This window comes from Brassica oleracea, chromosome C1, assembly GCF_000695525.1.
Source record: "Brassica oleracea var. oleracea cultivar TO1000 chromosome C1, BOL, whole genome shotgun sequence".
Classification (NCBI taxonomy): domain Eukaryota; kingdom Viridiplantae; phylum Streptophyta; class Magnoliopsida; order Brassicales; family Brassicaceae; genus Brassica; species Brassica oleracea.
In genome coordinates, this window is record NC_027748.1 from 25,047,213 (window position 1) to 25,069,429 (window position 22,217).

The 22,217-nt window shown below is 35.1% G+C and overlaps 1 protein-coding gene across 1 annotated transcript; it reads left to right on the top strand.

Moving 5' to 3' along the window:
• Positions 1–8,897: 8,897 nt before the first annotated feature.
• Positions 8,898–11,117, top strand: LOC106342012. The gene is made up of 7 exons (XM_013780788.1): positions 8,898–9,147; positions 9,581–9,724; positions 9,852–9,919; positions 10,035–10,085; positions 10,162–10,221; positions 10,307–10,798; positions 10,890–11,117. The coding sequence occupies exons 1-7, from the start codon at positions 9,033–9,035 to the stop codon at positions 10,929–10,931; spliced, it is 972 nt and encodes a 323-aa protein (XP_013636242.1). The 5' UTR covers positions 8,898–9,032; the 3' UTR covers positions 10,932–11,117.
• The last annotated feature ends 11,100 nt before the right edge of the window (positions 11,118–22,217 follow it).

A 22,217-nucleotide genomic window follows, 5' to 3' on the forward strand; every position in this document is an offset into this window, starting at 1 on the left:
TGGCCGTGCGCTGTTAAATTCCTAGAAATGCATGTAGCGGGATGTAGTTATCAAGACATGGGGCAGATCGATGACGCAATGGTTGATAAATTCCGTCAGCAATACGCGATGGACACCTATGAAGAATTCATTGGGAACCCTGAGGTTGCTAACCAGGGTCAGGCAGAGTGACTTTAATTGGCAATAGGGGTGTACTTAAAATTCAAATTATGTTTATGTTTTAATGCTTAAGGTTTTACTTAAAACTCAAACTCAAACTCAAACTAAAACTCAAACTATGTTTATGTTTATGTTTTAAAACTAAAACTCAAACTATGTTTATGTTTTAATACCCAAGGTGTACTTATAACTCAAAATAAATCTCTCTAAACTTTAATGGTTTTAGGGTTAACGTTCTACCATTAATGGGTTTTGCAACATAGACACCTAATATTAGGGGTGTACAATACATACACACATATTATCAGGGGTGTACAATACATATGCACATGTACACCTATAAGTTTACACCTAATTTAATGGTCATATGTAGTTGTTGTCCATGTATAAACTTAAAATAATAGTAAGGATAAAGTTACCTTAAGTTGTACGCCTTTTACCGCACACATTGAAGACCTAGTTGAGTACGTAGGTGTGTACACCCATTTTTGGCATAGTGTAGGTGTTGTTAATTTATTAGGTAGTTGGGGCAACGTGTTAGGATAAGGTTAAAGTAATTATAAGGATGCGCTACGTGTAAGGATAAGGATAAATAGATCTTAAAGACGTGTTATGATGGCTTCTCTCACAAAACACCTTTTTGTTGTCCTTATTTATACCTTTTCGAATCCTTATTTATACTTAACAACTTCAATCATATTTTTTGCAACTTAACAAGATAAAAATCACCATTTAGTGAGAGAAAATGTTGTATTTCCCTATTCAAGCGCTGCCGGAAGAAACTCAAGCCTTGGTGGTTGAACGAGTTGAAGGTAACTCATTCGGAGATCATTACAGACTCAGAGCGACCTACATGTCAATGAAGGCATTGTCAGAGCGGCGTAGGGTTTATCATTTTTCCGATGTCTTAAACTTTCCATGGGGGGTCTCTATGCCACCAAATATGTTGGAAACTTTCTTCGAGGAGGGAAATTTCAGCACACTTTACATGCGGGGGGTTCAGTTATTTTATACGTTTGACCTTAAAGACGAGGGACTTGTGTACATTAAGCGATCAGCTGATGGAGGGTATGAGAGAGCCGTGTATACATACGCTGTGACACGAAGATATATTGGGATGACGAAGATTATTTATCGCTTTTAAGCCGGGATTTCCTTGTGAGGATTGGGAAGGCAGTCCGAGATCAACAATGGGGTTGGGGTATGTCTCATAATGATGAGTTTGTATCAAAGAGGGACAAGTTTATGTCGAATGATTTACCATCGTTCTACAGTTGCTGCTGCACTCCTCACTGGGATACAGATTGGGTTTTATGGCATATTTAGAAGATCAAGGGCGAGAACATGTGCAACCGCTGCCTTTGTATCAAGGAGGTTGGTCTTTTCTTCTGTGATTTACAACCGATGCACCCTATTAGGGATACTAGGCTTTGGTGAGGGGGAAAGTAATGTTTATCATGAACTTAATTTTAGCCATTTTCTCAGTACAATTACAAGTTTCCCTTTAATGCAAATCCGGAAGTAGTTGTAGATTTGTTGCCCTTTTATTAAATTATCTATTTATATTGAAAAAATTAAGGGAAAGTTCAAAAGTAGATGAACCAACATTAGTTTCATTTAATTTATGGCAATTTATTTGGGACAAAATTGATTTGCTGCCAATGTCTTTACTTTATGGCAATTTATTATGTGAAACCAAAGTATTTCTTGCCTTCTTGGGAAGCAAAACCTCATTACACTAGCCATGCTTTAAGGTACGTGGATAGGTTTCAAATCTAGGTGGAACAATAACTTTTGTATTAAACTCACAAAATTTATTTAACAAAGTCCTCTATTTAAGTAGGGAATATCAAATAACAATAAAACTTATCAGACAACAAAAACACTCCCCCCTCCCCCACATGAAAACAGGCCGGCAAATCCATCACTCCCAAATCTCCCTGACGAAATCATGTCCAAAATAATTGAGCTTGTTGGAGAGGAATCATCATGGTACCTTGGAGCTTTCATGCGTGCTGGTAAACGCGGATAGAAACTTGCCCATAAACCATCCATCTTAAAGAAAAGCAACGTGACTTCTATGGTCAACGTGACTCCCTGTGAAATCGGCAATTATGGTAAGTTTCGCCAGTTCTTCCTAAAGTGCGTTGAAGTTGGAAACATAGACGCTGTGTACTATGAAGGCCTCCACCGATCAACAAGCCTAGGGGTCGAGGTGGGAATCAAATTTTTGGAGCCCAATGTCCCCACGCATGGACTATCAACCCTAGTTGTGGGAATATTCTATGTATGCATTGGTGAAGATATGAAAGCCAGCCATGTGTTTCAGCAGTTCGCCGTGAATCATGTTGACCTTAGGTCGGACGCCATATTTGAGATGGGAGATGAGCTAGAGTCCAGATTGTCTTCGTTCCATGTGCGATATTTGAACTCACACGATGCAACATTCAAATTTCCGGATAATGACGTTATCAAGACTCCACGCTGCCTCTATGGCCATGATTACATGGTGGATTTTGAAGGAATCTGCAAAAACTGCAGGCTATTTTGGATATGTTTCAATATTTCTCATATGCTTTAAACAAAGCCTTTTAGGAAGTTTCTGTTTTAATGTTAGCTCCGTTTTAATGTTATATCTGTTTTAATGTTGAAAATGTTATCTCCCTTTTAATGATATCTCCGTAAAGCATTGTATATTAGGGTGTACGACTTTGTACACCGTATATTAGGGTGTACACCGTATAATGTATATTAGGGTGTACGACTTTGTACACCGTATTCTATAAATCTGTACACCGTATTCGAGACATATGTACCAACAATATTATCATTTATAAGGATCTGTACACCAAATATTATTATAAAATAAGTCACCCAACTTTACTTTTGTATTGGTGGTAACATTAAATTTTGTATTTAACTCTCCCAACATCTTTAAGTTATTCCTCTATTTAAGTAGGTAGATTCATAAACGCTATCTACACATAGAAAACTATTTCTCATCTTGAAAACAGTATGCCACAGCGACAACTCCCATATGTTCCCCACGAAGTCATATTGAAAATTATTCAACTTGTTGGACAGGGATCCTTTTCCTACCTTGGAGGTTTCATGTGGGTTGGGAAAGTCGGATACGGACTTGTCCATTCTCAATCTATATTACAGACGTGCAACGTGAGTCCTATGCTCGATTTCACTTCTTGTCAAATCGGTAAATATGGTAAGTTTAGGAATTTTTCATCAAATGCGTTAATGATGGTAACATAACCGCCGTCTACTACGAAGGGCTCCATTGAGCAACAGTTTCGGACTTGAGGAGGGTATCCAAGTCTTGGAGACCAATGTTCCTACGCATGGATTGTCAACCCTAGCGGTGGGCATATTATATGTATGACTTGGTCGAGATAAGGAAGCCAACAATGTGTTTCAGCAGTTTGGACCCAATAACAATGTGCTTATGTGGACGACGTATTTGAAATGGCATATGAGCTACAGTTTAGATTGTCATTGTTACATGCGCCGACACTGAACAAATATGCTTCGACCTTCAAATTTCCGGATGATGAGGTAAACCCGACACCTACATGTGAATTTGTGCATGATATCAATTTCGCTTTTGAAGGTACTTGCAAACACTGCAGGCTCCATTGGATCTATTTAAATATTTCGCACATGCTGTAAAAGTTACATTTTGCAAGGTTCTTTTGTACCTGAGAATCCTCTTTATCCTATATGTATGCGTTAAACCTGTTTACCGAGTTATGCACCTTACGGTGTACAAAATGTGGTGTACAACTCCTTTCGTACACCGTTTTGCGTAAACTTTGTACACCACGATTAATAACACATATAATAATTAATAAATATAGAGAAAATATATGGTTCCGGTTGTCATAGAAAATATAACTTTGTACACCACCGCTTGTAAAGTATCCAAAATGAGAGTTACTTATGTAATAGTCAAAAACAGTTATCATAAACCGTTCGCAACCCTTGACAATGTCAGTTAAGAATTTCAGTTTTCCCAATGGTCGCATATATTCATCGCTCCGCCATATTATTTCCCTATATAAATACCCGCTAACACTATCATTATATTACACAACAGATTTCAATACAAGCAAAAATGAAGCAGATTCGTCTGTCCGAGAATACAATACATCGTTTCTGCAGGGGGTCTTCTTCAAATCACGACCATGAAACATTGGTGAAGATGAATCGAGATGGCTTAAGGGAGGACATACGGTCGGCGATCAGTTCAACTGAGTTCTCGACCATCGACGACATCATGCATGCAGCATTAGAAGTTGAAGAAGGTGAGAGCAAAATGAAGCATGGAGATTCGTCTGTCCGAGAATACAATACATCGTTTCTTGCAGGGGTCTTCTTCAAAATCACGACCATGAAACGTTGGTGAAGATGTATCGAGATGGCTTAAGGGAGGACATACGGTCGACGATCAGTTCATCTGAGTTCTCGATCATTGATGACATCATGCATGCAGCATTACAAGTTGAAGAAGGTGAGGATTCGTCTGAATCGAAGGGTTCTCCGACTGAATCAGATGACTCGTCAAAATGCCCGAAAAAGAAGACTAGAACAAAATACAAGCATAACGAGGACCCAGAAGACGAACATTCCTATGACGCTGGCGGGTCGTGTACACCAAATACGCTGGAAGAAGGGAGTGAGGAGGCGTCCGACAATGAGGTAGATCTTAAGGACTATCAGGAATACTTTCAGAATAATCACAAGTCACGTTCTGAGTCTAGTGCAGAATCGGACTAATAATTAACTATTTACAATTGTTTACATATCACATTTCTGGTTTTATTCCTATTTGTTGTTTATTTAACTTATCACATTTCCGGTTTTATTCCTTTGATTAATTTAAAACACAGGGTTGAGATAACAAAATCTTGTCTATCTATAATGTTTGATTGAAATGGACGCATGATCCTAATTGTTTGGTTACAAATCAGTTGTATATAAATCAGTTGTTTGGCTACAAATCAGTTGTTTGTTGTTTATAAATTTCAATGTCTCGGAATATTATATAATGTTTGTTGTATATAAGCTGTTGTTTGGCTACAAATCAGTTTGTTTATTTGTTGTTTATTTTTTAAAACACTAATCTGATAACAATTACATAATTTTTTGCCGTGACACGAACATAGTTAAACAAAAGTTAATTAAAAGGAAAGCAAATACATAATTTCAGAAATTTCTTAACCCTCAACCCTTAACCCTCACCTCTTAACCCTCAACCCTCAACCCTCAACCCTAAACCCTTAAACTTAACCCTATACCTAAACCCTTAAGTAACTCCTTAAGATGTTTCAGCTCTTCACGCAGTTGAGCAATTTCATGCTGCATCTTCCTTCTAGTCTATAGCTCTTCATGCACCTCCTTTAATTCATCTATCTCTTCCTCGAAGGCTGTAATACAGTCATGTCGAATGTGCTCGTCATCATCCTGGATAAGAGAACAAAAAATTGTTTTAGTTTATGAGATTGTTTCGTTTGTGAGATGGTCACAAAACATTGTTTAGTTAATGAGATTGTCACCTTAAAATCTTTGCAGACGTAGTAACTCCTTCCCTTAACGTCGGTTTCCACTGTGATCGGTTCACCTCAAGGACAACGTTATGGTATGCAATGATGAGCATAGAGGACTAACTCATGCCAGTCGCTGTCCCTTTTCTACAGCTCACATCAGCATAGTAAGGATCTCCCATTGCCGATTCTTGAGTACAGGAAAGAACGAGAAATTGTTTTTTGTGCTTATGGAAATAGATGTCTGCTTGATTTAAACAACTCAACCCTTTCGGCTTAAATAGGCGAATGTCTAACGCCTATGTTTGTCATTGCTCCTAACGGCTATATTTGCCACCGATCCCAACGGCTATATGTTGTAACGGCTACATTTCAAATTGTGCCTAACGGCTAAATTTTTAAATTTTGGGTAACGGCTATAACGGCTATTTTTAAAATCAATATTTTTTAGATCAATACTGACGGATATGTAAAGTTCGACTATAGAAAACTCCACTATTTAGAACCATTTTAAAATTTTTAAATTTTTAAATAATAAGTGATATTATTTACATCGAGAGTAACGGATATGTAAAGTTCAACAATCGAACACTCCACTATATCTCTACGCTATTAATTATCAAATGGTGCAGGTATTAATGGTGTACAGAGTTTCGTCTGTACACCAAGTAATGTACACCAGATCTTGTACACCAGGTCTTGTATACAAGATCGTGTATACCAGGTCTTCTTATACATGATCTGGTAACAGCTATTATTTACATCGATAGTAACATATATGTAAAGTTCAACTATAGAACACTCCACTATATCTCTACACTATTAATTACAAAATAAATGGTGTACATATCTCTACACAATTAATTATAAAATGGTGTACATATTAATGCTGTACATAATAACGGTGTACAGAGTTTCGTCTGTACACCAAGTAATGTACATCAGATCTTGTACACCAAGTCATGTACACCAGATCAATACTATTGATTATAAAATGGTGTGCCATATTAATTGTGTACCATATTAATGGTGTACACAATTCCGTCTGTACACCTTATCTTGTACACCATTAGACAATAAATACCATAAGTATTTAGAAAAGATAAACACCATAAGTTCCAACACTGACACTACAAAATAACTCCCACAGTGACAATATGCATATGTACACCGTTCGCAAAATAAATTAGTTCATACGACACGATTCTTTGTTATCAAACAAAGTATATTCTTCCCTTCAAAACCCATCATGGTAGGGGTTCTTTACGTGACTTTTTGTTGTGACCTGTTGTGGAACACCTGATACATTTGTTTAGTTTCTTTTTCTTCGGACCTTCTTATTATTCGGACCTTTTTCAATACCGCCGGGAACGCTCCTCGACGTCCCTATGTAATCTCTACCATCATCTATGTAATCTTCAAATGATGATGTAGATTTCTCATTTGAAGTACACTGCTTCTTTCCAGCTGACCCACTGCCTTTTCTCGAAGATTTGTCCACTGACTTTGCTCCCACTCCCGTTTTTGGAGCCATCTCACCACGCATACCTACATATTTTGTGTTCGTACGCCCATCTGCCCCTCTTTCCCCATCTTTCCCATCGTCTCATTCACAGTTTCTTAAAACAAAATCATTCCAACCATTGCAATCATAATCTTCCTCATCCTATTCATCCTGTTCATCCTCTTCATACTCTTCACCCTCGTCTTCATTGTCTTCCTCCTCCTCTTCAACATCTTCCTGAACCTCACAATCTTTGTTGTCCACCTTCTCCTCGACTTTGCTGGCTGTCGCAGCCCTGTTCGACAATTCGAAAGACTTCGCAGCATAAACCGCTTCTATTTCTGCAACATGCCTCATAATAGTACCATCGTCAAGCACATCTGTTTCACACTCTTCCATCTCATTACCAGTGACGGCATCCACCTCACCTACAACAACACCTGATGTACTTCCAACTCGCAGCTCATTCATGTCATCAACTCCATTACCAGTGCCAACGCATCCCCTCGGCCTTAGGAATATCAGTTTCCCATCAACTATCTCCCTAAATGTAACAAAAAAAATTGCTGACTTGTCTACCTTCCGGACCGAAGTAAATATTTGGAAGTCCTCAGGGTTGGAAATTTGAAGTGGATATTGGCTTTCATCCGTCACAGCAGATACAGCGCCATGAAGCCAATCCGAGAGCTCAACCATAAGAGACGCTCCTATGAGGCCGTATTCCTCTATGTTTTTTTGTTTAAGCATATCTACACCGGTTATAAGCTCCACATCGATTGCCCTACCCATTCTGTCGTTGTCAATCTTGAAATCCCAATCACCATTGTCGTACTGAATCCACCTCCCAGCCATGACAACGATATAAAAATGATGAACACCTACAACAAAACCCAACTTTACTATAACCAAATTAAGCAAAAGACGCAATAAATGAAGATTCCTTAAACAAACATTGGACATCTGAAGACAAAATTTGTAATAAATGAACTTCGCCATTACTACATTGTAATAAATGATGTGGTGTATGGCATGTTGGATTCATTACCTTGGTTGTCTTCGCAGCATGTATCCGCCTTCGAATTGCCTTCTTCGTCATAATTTTTGAAGCTAATCATACCACCAATGCCACTTTACAACCTTATTTCTCTGATGTCTGTAACAATAGCAAAATCGATACCTTCCCAAAGAGATAGGGTTCGTCGCTTTTTATTAGCCAAATTACTGTAATATTTTTTTTTAATTAACCACAATTAATGCTCTCCAAACCAAGCACTCAATTTTACTCATTCCGCCATTGTGTCACTCATATTTCCCGGGCAAAATACAGTGAAAGTAGGTCGATTTGTTGGGCAATTTGGCCCAAAATAAAAGCTTAAACTCATTTTTTTCGTTTTAAACTTGCTTTTTAAAAAAAAATTGCATGGTGTACACGTGCTCGTCGCGCGCGCATGTCGGAATAAAACGACCATGTTTCTTTTGGCAAAATCTCTGCGGGTCCCACCAACAACTTATCAAGTTTATTGGGAAAAAAGTTAACATTGTATGCCAAATATTTTCTCTTGCCCAATTTCTCAATTCAAACTCAAAGTGAGCCAACTAGTAATTAGAGGCTCAAAGTTGCCATATTTGGTAATTTCTCTTTAAATTTAAATATAAAATGAAAAGAAAAAGATATGGTCTAATTCGGATTTTTTTGGACCCTAACTTCTGATCCTTCAACTTCTGAACATTACTTTAAAGCTCTCAGCATAACCTAGATTCCTCCAATTAGGGAAAGTTTAAGGTATTAGATTTTGCAGCAAAGAAATCCAGCGATGAGTCGTGGAAATTACAAGAACCCGTGTTTGACTATGCATCAGCCATGGGCTTCGCTTCTAGTCCATGGTATTAAGCGCATCGAAGGCAGGTCCTGGCCTGCGCCGATTCGAGGTAGAAACCTGAATTTATCTCAAACAATCATATCCCGATTTTGAACTCTGTGTTTCGTATTAGATTTAGCTTTGTATTGTTTAGTTGCATCAACGCCGACCGTAACAGCACAGGTTTCAGAGTTGCTGTTGAGATAATCGGGATCAGAATAAAACTATATACACCGATATTACGAGAATCTGAATCTGATAAACGCTTATGTCTCTAAAGTACAAAATCCTATCCCTGATTTTGAACTCTGAATTTTGCTGGCTGTGTCTGGGATTTGCGTTTTGTGATGTAAGATAAAACTCAGAATTTCGAAACAGGGTTTCAATAATTTGAATTTAGAATAAAAACTTCACCCAGAAATTGAGCTTTGTATGAAAGAATTTTTGTTTGATTGGATACGTTAATCAGTTCTAAAATGATGGAATTTTTTTACCTTTTATAGGTCGTCTATGGATTCATGCTGCTAGTAAAGTTCCTGATGAAGCTACAATCAAAGCAATGGAAGCGTTTTATCAAGAAATTTACACTCTTGACGGGATCACCGATATTCAATTTCCCCAGCATTACCCAGTTTCAAGATTAATAGGTATTTTTACTAAAGATTAATAAGTTCTTGTTTAGATCTTGCGTATTTGAATTGCATAGGTCAATGTTTGAGTCTAAGGTGGGCCAGATTCGCATGGATATTATATGATTCGGTTTTGCTCGTATAGGATGTGTGGATGTTGTTGGCTGTGTCAGCTGCGATGAACTTAAGAACTGGGACGCTTTATCTCAAGGGGTAGAACAATTTTGTTGTCTTCTTACTGTATTTCTGTTCTTTAAATATTAAATCCCTTCCTTGTCGATATTTCAATAGTATAATGAGCAAACCATAAATGTTTTCTGTATAACAGGTGAGGCTTGAAGGACAAACCGATTTTTGTTGGCTATGTGAGAAGCCACAGGTGAATACTCACTTCATCTTTTGTTTTTACAGTTTTATTTTGATAAGCTATCGATCATTTGTTTCCATGTCTGTAGAAACTGATTATTCCGTTTGAGATGCGCGGCTACCAGGGAGTTTATAACTTAGAAAATAAGGTAATAAACTAAGTTTAACGCATACGATTTGGGGTGCGTAGAGTAGCAACATTTACTTGCTGTTTTTATTTATTTAATGAAACAGATTCATGCCGCGGCAGCGAGAGGTCTTACGCATTCCCAAACTCCTTTTGCGGTGAAATTCCCGCTTCCAGACCCAACATGCACCTTTTCTTTAAAACCGGGTTCTGTTTCCTCTACAACACAATTGAAGAAAAGACTTAACACAGAACAGCTTCACAGTCTCACAGCTGCAATTGCGGGCGCACGAGCAGCGGCTACACAATTTTCTAACAAGGGAGAATGTCCCCGAACCGATGATACCAGTGACTACATAACTAAAAGCCAGAGCATAGCTACTGAAGACGATGCAGAGTCTCTATATAACCCGGTTGATGGTTCTGACCATACCACAAATATGGAAGAAGGATGTAGCAGAAACTGCAACAAAGTGGAAGATCACACAAAATCGACAGTGAACTACAGTGTAGAATATAGTAAAAGAAGTGTAGCCACAAGGAGAGCTGACAGGAACACGAGTGTTGGTGAAAGAAGGTTTGATCCTGGAACTGCCCGGGTACGTATATTTATTTATACTAAAGTGCTTCTCACTGGAATAATTTTATTTCTTTTCTACTTAATTTAGTTTTACATGGGGTATCTCTCAGATTATGGCTGCTGCAATAAGAAACCTGAAGCCATCATCTTAGGGTCTCCGGGTGCTGCTACTGGTTACGAGAGTTTGCGGATTAGCGGATGCAGATGGTTTTAGTTTTAAGCGTTATTAGACTTTGATCTGCGCTTTAAAAGGCGGGACTATTTTTTGTTAACACACTTATTAACTCGTATGTTTGTTTAATATGTTCAAGCCTCGGAATGTGGTTTAGTTTCAACTTTTTTTTTTGTTTTTGGTTCGGTTCTAATTCGATTGTGATTTTTTTGTTATATAGATATATGAATAATTCGGTTATTTATGAATTTTGGTTTGGTTCCGATATGGTTATTTGGTTTTCGTTTTGGTTCGAATAATAATGTTAGGAACTCAAAATAATTTTGGGTCTAATTTGATTCTAGCTTGGTTTCCACTTTTTTGATAATTTTGGATAGTTTGAGTATAAAAACCAGATTTAGACTTTTAAAAAGTTTTGAAATATTTAATCGGATAATTTTTTTCAAGAAAATTTAAACAAATTAAATATTTAATCGGATAACCCGGCATTTTGAATAGTTTAATTTATAAGTAATTTGAATATTTAATAATTTTAAAATCAGATATAAATATAATCAATATTTGTAGGCATATAAATATTACAAATACCATGAGTTTCACTCCATCGTAATGTTTGTCAAAGAAATTTCCAACATTTTCGAGACATACTATTTGAGAAAAAATAAAAACTGATATTACTGCTTGCTTATAAATCCCTAGATATATAAACACATATATAAAAATTTGAGTTGACAAATTATGTTTTTTTTAACGAGAACGAATCAGCTCTGGTGGTAAAGGAGAGTTGTGACTGTAATTTCCACCATGTGTATTCGATTCGTACTTGAAAAGACTATTTACAATGATTTAGCTCCCGGTAAAGAGGTGAAAACACTTTTTTTACCAAAAAAATTATGTTTTTAGTCACACTATCCATCTGATCATTGTCAATATACATATGCCGAACTCAAACTGATGACATTTTGGTTAATCTCAATTTAACAAAATCGTTAGAATTGGATATAGTTTCGACAAACGAATATGCTTTACTTAATGTTCAAGTATTTATATATTCGACAAATATATTTATATTAACTATTAGAGTATTAAATTGACTAAACTAACTTTAATGGTTCTTAATAAATAATTAAAAATAATATCTTCCTATATATTAATTGAGAAGTCATTTTAGTGATTTATACTGACGTGTCACTCATAGAAAAGCTCTCCAATTAATTGTTATGATTTGATTGGTTGATTATATTTTCTTTTTCATTTATTTAATCAAAATTTTTAAAAGAAAAATATTCATAGAATTATCTAATCTAATATATGTTTCCAAATATACAAACAATTAAGCATCTTAAACATAGATGAATTAACATAATTTGTTTATATAAATAATTAAATATCTAGATTACAATATATAAATTGACAAGATACATATAAATACATATGATACTATATAAATAATTATAAAAACAGTTTTTATTATGTTTATATTAGTAGTGATTAAAATAAATCATAGATTTTAGAAAACTAATTAATCTAAACTTGATAATATTAATTAAATTCACTCATTCACTATATATATAGTATAAAAATGTGTCAAATGAATGCAAAACAATCAAATATATAATTCTAAAAAATTTCAATCATTTTCCAATGACAATGTGATGTCATATATACGTTATTAGTTTTAAAAATGATTAAAATATTTTTATTTTTTAAAACATAAAAATTATATGGTAAGTTATTTAAACGTATATTGATCAAGAAATTTTTTATTTAATTCATCTATTAATACAAACAGATGAATTAACATTATTATATGGTAAGTCATTTAAAATTATATTATTTGGTAATTAATTTAATTTATTATATGGTACATCATTAAATTATATTAATCAAAGTATTTTTCACAGGATTTTTCTATAGTTAATACTCTATTAATATAATTCATATAGCTTGATACTCTATTAATACTCTATTAGCATGCTTATTTTTCATAGGAAAAAAACATATATAAATAAAAAGAACAAGAGGGAAGCATAATAAAATATGTTTGTTGTGTTCTTGGTATTTTATATGCTTATGTATTTAATTTTTATTGGTTTGTCGAGGTACATGTACTTTTTTGGGTTACTATAAATGTGAACTAATTAGTTTTATGTGTTTTAAAAATGTTAAGATAAATTTAGCAAAGAAGTTCAATAAAAATGACCATCTCTACAATTGTTAAAGTCAAAGATGGAAAATATAATGTAAATTGAAAGTAAGAAAAAATTATTTAAAACTTAATGAGATGTATTTTTACGCTATGATAAAATTTTAAAATGTATGATAATAATTTTTTTTATAAAATTTATACAAATAAAAACATTTTATTTCATATAATATTAGATTATATGAATAGATCTCACATTAATATTAAGTATATATGCCTAAAATAACGACATTGGTTATTTAAAAATTGAAATATTATTTTTTCTTATTAGTTAATCAGATTTAATTAATATATGTATGTTTTAATTTAATTTAAAATAAATTAAAAATAATAATTTTAAAAGCTATGTAAACTATGATTAGTTTTAATTAAAAACTTTTGGTTTAATGAGTTAGTGTTTGATAAAATAGTGTGATGATCAGAGATAATTTAAGGAAGAATTTGTTTTCTTAACCCATTTGAGTTTTATGCTAAACACTAAATTTAAAAAATGAGTGAGAAAGTGTAATTTGGAAAACAATTATGAGAAAAATGGTTTAAACTACTATTTTTCTACTACATGTTTTTATGTTTACCTTAACCAAATTTATTCTTAGTTTTAAACAGATAAATTCTACTATATATTAGTTGAGAAGCCATTTAATTGACTTTTGAATATGTGTCTTTAATAGGTTAAGTTTTAAAAAATAGTTATAATTTGATTGGTTGTTAACATTTATTTGTTATTATTTTAATGACATATAAAAATAAATGGTAATTCTATAACTAATTAATACAGATTAACAAATAACACAAATGATATTATAAATAATGATTTATGATAACTAATTGTAGAATTAGAGAAATAGTATATATGTTTTATCAATTTCTTTATTTTTATCAATTAGTTATATATAATTAAATAAAATACTTTAGGATTGTTATAGAAATAAATTTAATGGTTATGTATTATTATATAAAAGAATTATATTTGTAGGTAAGAAATTATTATAACTTTTATGTTCTTAAAGCCCACACAAAACAGTTTACAAAAGATCTTTCATGAAAAAAATATCTGATCATTGTATTGGTCATATTAGAGTTACACAAAAAAAAAACACTTTTTTTTTCTCTCTTGAGAGCTAGGGTATTTTTAGTTTTTCATGTATTAAACTAAAATATAAAGTAATTCTACAACCAATTATCTCAATTAATTATAATATTCTTTTCTGTAAAATAAAGATTTTTAATGACTAAGGTTTATGTTTTTAAACTATTTGAAATTTCACATATCTTCTAAAAATATATACTGGAATTTTTGATTATCCAAATATTTGAAACTAAAAATTAAAATTTTAAATTTCTAATTATTATTCAAAAATTATAACAGTGTAAAGATAATATATATTTATTTATATAATATAAAACTATCCGCAAAATTGCTGGGTAAACATCTAGTTACCATTAATTTAGGAGGACACTCCTGTAAATATTACCAAAATAAAGAGGATTTCAAAAATTGTAATTCAATTTTTAATAATACTAGGTGACTCACTAGGTGATTCACCTGCGCCCATGCGCGGGCATTTGTATTTTTTCAAAACTAAAATACAATAATTTTGAGTAATATTTTATTAGTTTTAGTTTTTCTTATATTATGTTATTTAATTAAGGTTTTATTTATAAGTTTTTAGTTGCAGTGTTATAACTCTTTTTTGCAATATATTCAATATGGCCATGATATTTTTTTATAAAATTCTAAAATCAGTGTTGTAAAAGATAACTGTCAATTGTTGCATCAATACGGTTTTCCTTAGAGAAAATTTATGTTTACCACTTTCATGGTACCACTTTCATCTTACCACCACTAAATAGACATTTTCAAAAATATCTTCTTCATTAAGTGGCAAAAGACTCTTGTACCCTTGTTATCTATATATATATATCAAATAAAAAATAAAAAAAATAATTTTTTTAATGTTTTCGAATTATACTTTTTCAAATTCAAACTTTTTTATAATTTTTTTTGAATTTTTTTTTTGTCAAAATTTCTTTTCGAAAATTGAAAATTATGTTTGATCTTGCATGTATCCAAAAAAGAATAAATTTGTAACACCCGTCTCCTCCTCTCTCGAGAACATCGTGCTACTAACCAAACAAATAGTGAATTAAACCGATTTATAAAACCGAATAAAATGTCAAACCTTTTAATCAAATAATTTCCAAGTAAAACTAGTTTATAATTTAAAACCAAATATATAAAATCGAAAAGTTAATTAAAACCGAATAAAATACAATGATTCCAAGACACCAAACCGTCCAGATATCGAAACACTCGGCAAGCTCACCTTTAAGGGGAAGAAGAGGGGGTGAGTAACAGGGGAGTTACTCAGTGAGGTATGGGATGCTAAACACACAAACCACTAACTTGAGTAAATAGAACTCCCACTATGGAAGTTTAGCTCTAACATGAACACACACGACGCCTAGCGCATCACACAAACCAAATAATGCGATAATAGCATATAGCTAGTCCATACACCCCGCATCTCCTCATATGGATATATATCGCTAGTACAGTCTGTCTCTGTACCCCCGCCCTCTCAAGTACCGTCTATGGTACAAACATCTCTGCACCACACGCCTGCACCAGTAGCATCGCAAGTCCAGACGTCTCTGAACCCCTGCCCGCACAATCAAAGTAGCGTCGCTAGCCCAGACATCTCTGAGCCCCCGTCCGCGCATATAGTCCCTACTAATAACTATGTATACATACATATATATATCGCATCTCTTAACATCACAAAATCCAATCAAAGGGTGAATCCTCTCCACCCCTAGTTCTAGTTTACAATGAATGAACTAACTAACAATCAAGACTCAGTTTAAACAGACGCATCATGATTCGAAATCTAAACTACGATAGAGAGAATTCTATATTGGTACGGGATTTACGGAATAGACCCTCACCTTAGCAAATGACTAAGAACCAGAAGCGAGTCCGACTATAAACGAAATGACTTTATCAGCAAGAAAGTTACGGTTTTGCCATGGATCTCCACTCCTCACCGAGACACATCAAATCGAATATAAATAATACAAGACAAAGGCATAATTAATATATATGATTGTAGGGTTTATGATGAGAACGGTTACTTGTAATACGAGAAAAATAGGAATAAGGAAACTTATCATAATTGATCACGTGCTCCACATCACCAACCGATACGAGACGTCAACGACGTAGCATTGCTGGCTCTCCGACAATATGGATCAACTACGGTGACCAAGGGATCACGGCGGTACAGATCTAAGACCGCTCATGCTCTCCATCTCGCAGATCCGGTACGTAACCATAACGCAACAGATGTGACTGCAGGTAACGAGTCTGTGATAACATGGGCTGCTCCTCCGGTGATGAACCATGGCTCCGGTGGGATGAGGTGAGATGGTTCACGGTGGTGGTGGTGCTTGCGTCTCGCATCTCCAAACAACAACGCACAGCTTCATAAAGAGGGAGAAGAAGAACACGGGAATAAAGGAGGAAAGAGATGGAGACGAGAGTGATGATCAGAGGTGGACAACACAATGGCATCAGCTCTGGCTCGATCTAAAATAATGGTGGCTGGCTTTTTAACGAAGAGTACAGCATATATAAATACGTGTACAAGAATATACGGTTAGGGTTAGGAATTAAAATGGTTAGCTTTTGGTTTTATAGATAATTAATTATAATTTGAATTAAACCACTATCGGTTTAAAAACCACTATCGGTTTAAAGAGAACCCGGGTCACGGCCGTTACAAAATTATTACCACGAAAGCTGTTTTCCTACAAAGAAAAAAAAAATTTAACAAATAAGCAAAATTTTCTATGAACTATGGATGATAGACTCATAGTTTAGATTTATCTTCATAGTTTGATAGTTTAGGTTTACGAGAACCTGTTGTTTATTGGGAAATTGCCACAAATATCACATTCATAGTAACACTTTTCATGTTTACACTAATCACTTTTACCCTCACTTTTAATGAAAGGTAAAAGACACTTATACTCCTAAGATTAACTAATCTAGACTTAGGGTTTAGAGTTAAAGGGTGGAATAGGGTTTTTGGGATGTGAAATTTAGGATTCCAATAAATAAAAATAAATACTTAAAAAATTTTAAAAATAGTTCCAAACATAATTTTCAATTTTCAAAAAGAAATTTTGAAAAAATGAAAAGCAAATTTCGAAAAAAAAATTCAAAAAAAATTTTATAAAAAAGTTCGAATTTGAAAATGTATAATTCGAAAACATAATTTTAATTATTTATTTAAATAATGATTTATTATATATATGGATAACAAGGGTATAAAAGTCTTTTGCCATTTAATGAAAAAGACATTTTTGAAAATGTTCTTTTAGTGGTGGTAAAGATGAAAAATGGTATCAAAGTGGTAAACAAAAAATTTTCCCAAAAATACTTACGTTCATTCATAAATGGTAAAATAAAATTATAATTTATTAAGATTTTTGTGAATTTCAAATATTTCTAAAATTTTGATTGAAATTTATAAATATTTTTGATTTATGTATTATTTTTAGAATTTTAGTATTCAAAAAATATTTTTTTTTACAGCTCGCGGATAATACAATATCTAGATGGATATCCAAAGCCTGAATATTCGGAAAGCATGGATCTGGATCCGGATATTAAAATCACGGATCTGGATCTGGATACCTAAATTTTCTGGATATCCAGATCAGTCACACCCCTGACAACAACTCAACGTAACTTTCTCAAAATAGTTATATATTTCCAAATCTTTTCATACCCCCACAATCAATGATTGAACGCATAAACCCCCCAAGTTAGGCGTTTTTCGTATATCTTCTTATGCTCAAGTGGTTTGTGTTATGTCAATTGTTAACAACTAAGACTCATGTATGTTAGGAAGAAAAATTATTGCTATTTTGTATTCTAAAGAGACTACGAGCTTGAAACTTTGTCTGTATGCAAATGAATCATCTTTCACTACAGCCTATATGTTGTCGTGTAACAAGAGTAGTAACCAGATCACAAGAACTGTAAAAGGGACCAAACCTGTCCAAAGCTTTTAATTGCAGGAGAGAAGCGAAGACACAGTTCATAATATATATCAGTCTTAATAACAAAATGAAACACCAAAAGAAGGCTCTAATAACCTTTAGCCGAGAAAAAAAGAAAACACTAAAATAAGGGTTTTTTTTTCACAAATTGAAATTTTATATATATCAGAGTAACATTACATCCCTTGTGTACAAGGCAAGCCATAGCACAAAGAAAGATCATCTCAAAAATTCTGTTAACCTAATCCAATCTCTACTCCCAAGCACCAACAACGTGCATCCCAAAAAACAAACCGACGCCATTAACTTAAGATATAGATGTGTTTCTTTCATTAATAAACCACTAGTCCAACCAGCGAGGGTGCCCAGCTGCGACATAAGACTGAGTAAGTCCTAGGTTCTTCACACTCTGTGCAATGAAAGAGACGCATCTAACAGATACATGCGATCCAATCCTTAACTCCCATGCCTCAAAGACCTTCAAACCTCTTTGGATTTCATTTACCTCAAATGGAAGAGCTGGCCAACGAGCAGGTTTATGAAGTGCCTCAACAAGATCCCTAAAAGTTGAAACGAACCTAACCTTTTTTTTTCCTTAGACTCTTCATGCTTTTTAGAGCCCACAACATGACGTGCAATTTTACCTCACTTATGGACTTTACAGCAGAGAAAGATCTTCTGCAATGTTCCAAAACTTTGCCACTAAAATAAGGTTCTAATGACCTTAAGCTAAGATAATCCAAAATAACAACATCAAAATAAGCTAACTCATCAAGAATCTTCACTTCAGATGACTTTAGTGAATTCTCCTGTTTACAAGAGAATTTTTCCTGCCTCCAACATGTAAATGAAAATGAATTATCATGTTTACAAGAAATTTTTTCAAACCCATCAAACTCATAATGAAACCAATGAAATCATACGTAAGCAAATTATAAGATAACTTACATGTTCATCTTCAAAGCTCCAGTCGCAGACAACTCTTTCACCCTCTTCCTTCTGTTTGCCTCACGATTCTGTGACTCTTCATTATGCAATTTTGACGCAAGGCACACTGTTTGAACCGAGTTTAGTCGGGACTCGTACTATAAAGACCTAACTCATCGGTGGGTTAGTTGAAATGCGTTTTATTATATCGGAAAGATTTTAGTTACAAATAAGGAAAGAGTAATCGGAAATTAAACTGGAAATTAAACCAGTGCTCGGTGAGCTGGCCGGGAAAATACAAATCGGCGAGGATACAAATGAGTAAAACCCTAGTTTATATCCGCCAATTGTTTGTATATGTTCGGATCCCTCTCCCGATCGTCCTCTTCTTCCTTATGTAGTTTGTTTTCCCTCGCCTCTGCCCTAGGTCGTCTAGTCTTGGTGGGCTTGATCTCGATATGTAGTTTGCATCCCTCCACAAAGCCTTTAAAATAGAGAACTAAGCCGTCCTAGGACATCAGCTTGAGCGAGCGGCTCCCAACCAAATGTGCGACCCTAGCTTATGACTGATTTACTCGGCTCCACGAAGAAAGCACATCAGCTCGGCTCGAAGGCCCAGTTGTTTCACCCTCTTCCTTCTGTTTGCCTCACGATTCCGTGACTCTTCATTTTGCAATTTTGACACAAGGCACACTGTTTGAACCGAGTTTGGTCGGGACTCGTACTATAAAGACCTAACTCATCGGTGGGTTAGTTGAAATGCATTTTATTATATCGGAAATATTTCAGTTACAAATAAGGAAAGAGTAATCGGAAAGTAAACTGGAAATTAAACCGGTGCTCGGTAAGCTGGCCGGGAAAATACAAATCGGCGAGGATACAAATGAGTAAAAACCTAGTTTATAGCTGCCAAGTGTGTGTATATGTTCGGATCCCTCTCCCAATCGTCCTCTTCTTCCTTATGTAGTTTGTTTTCCTCGCCTCTGCCCTAGGTCGTCTAGTCCTGGTGGGCTTGATCTCGATCGGGCTGAACAACTGGGCCTTCGAGCCGAGCTGATGTGCTTTCTTCGTGGAGCCGAGTAAATCAGTCATAAGCTAGGGTCGCACATTTGGTTGGGAGCCGCTCGCTCAAGCTGATGTCCTAGGCCGGCTTAGTTCTCTATTTTAAAGGCTTTGTGGAGGGATGCAATCCATCTCCTACACATGAAACACAAAAGGACTCTCTAAGCCTATGTCGAATTCACCCTCTCTCGACTCTCACAATTGAAACTCGAAAATCCCTCAATCTGAGAAACTAGGGTTCGTCATCTATGTGTCTTCATAATTTGGGAATTTTTAGAACACTTAGGGATTTAGAGCTTAAACTACTTGATGTTTTAAGTTAATGTTGTGTTGTCTATTCCAAAGATCATATAATTCACAAAATAATCAAAACACACTGTATTGTTAGCCAGTACAATTAACGGGAGGGGTCGATTCATTACAAAAACTGAATTGAGGGAAACATATGTTGAATCATTAATTGAGGGGTTTATATCTAAATGGAACATACTTGAGAAGTTTTTACGTTAAAAATCTTTAAAAATAAGAAAAAATAGTCTGGGTGTATCATATTTTAATACTATAGTTTCAAAGTTGTTTTAAGTTGTGTACACAAAGTTGATGTTTGCAAATGGCTGGGATTTAAAAGTTAAGGTTTTGATGACCATTTTACCAATAAAGTTTTGAAAATACGATACTTGTTGTAAACTTAAGGATGTAGAACTGTAAGTTTCTGTATATTATTAATGAATAAGTGTTCCTTTTATATAGGGGTTACAAGAGAGATAAATGGAAATACAATAATAGAAAATATTACAAATCATAAACATAAACGAATTAGGAAATATGCAAGTTGTAGCCGCCTCTCTCTCCTCTCCAAGTCTCGCGGCCGTCTCTCTCTCCCTAGAGTTGGGCCGTCTCTCTCTCTCTCTAGGGTTGGGCCGTCTCTCTCTCTAAGTGTATGGGCCGGTTATGGACCGGGCCGGTTATGGACATCCACCAATTGATTTATAACACTCCCCCTTGGATGTCATAACCATACAGGGATTGTAATACGCTTAATGTTGTCTCATTAAAACCTTATCAGGAAAACCCAGTGGGACAAAACCATGATGAAGGAAAAAGAGTACAACATGTACTACTCCCTCTGATGTGAACCTCAGTGGAGGTCCTTCAGCCTACGCATCCCAATCTGATGCATGAGCTTCCTGAGCGTGCAGGTAGGAAGTGTCTTGGTGAATAGGTCAGCTGAATTGTCACTGGATCGTACTTGGACGACCTGGACCTCACCGGCTTTCTGAAGCTCGTAAGTAAAGAAGAACTTAGGCAATATGTGCTTCGTCCTATCACCTTTTATGTAACCGTCCTTGAGCTGAGCAATGCACGCAGCATTGTGCTCATACATCACGGTTGGTTTTTTGCACTCGGCCATCCCGCAATCAGCTCGAACGTGATGGGTCATCGACCTTAACCAAACACACTCGCGGCTGGCCTCATGTATGGCCAAGATTTCCGAGTGATTAGATGAAGTGGCTGCGATGGTTTGTTTCATGGAACGCCATGATATGGCCGTACCTCCATGTGTAAAGACATATCCTGTCTGTGATCGAGCTTGATGTGGATCTGATAAATAACCAGCATCAGCAAAGCCAACTAAACCATATTTGTTATGGTTAGTATAATATAGACCCAAGTCTTTCATTCCTTGCAGGTAACGAAGAACATGTTTGATCCCATTCCAATGCCTCTGGGTCGGACAGGAGCTAAACTTAGAGAGTAGGTTCACGGCAAAGCTTATATCAGGCCGTGTGTGAGTTGCCAAGTACATTAAAGCTCTTATGGCACTGAGATATGGCATTTCGGGACCTAGGTCATCTTCATTGTCCATCTTGGGACAGAATGGGTCAGTGTCCAGGCCGAGAGGCCTCACGACCATGGGACTGGTCAGAGAATGGCAATCGACCATATTGAATCTCTTGAGTACTTTTTCAGTGTATGCCATCTGATGCACAAGGATCCCAT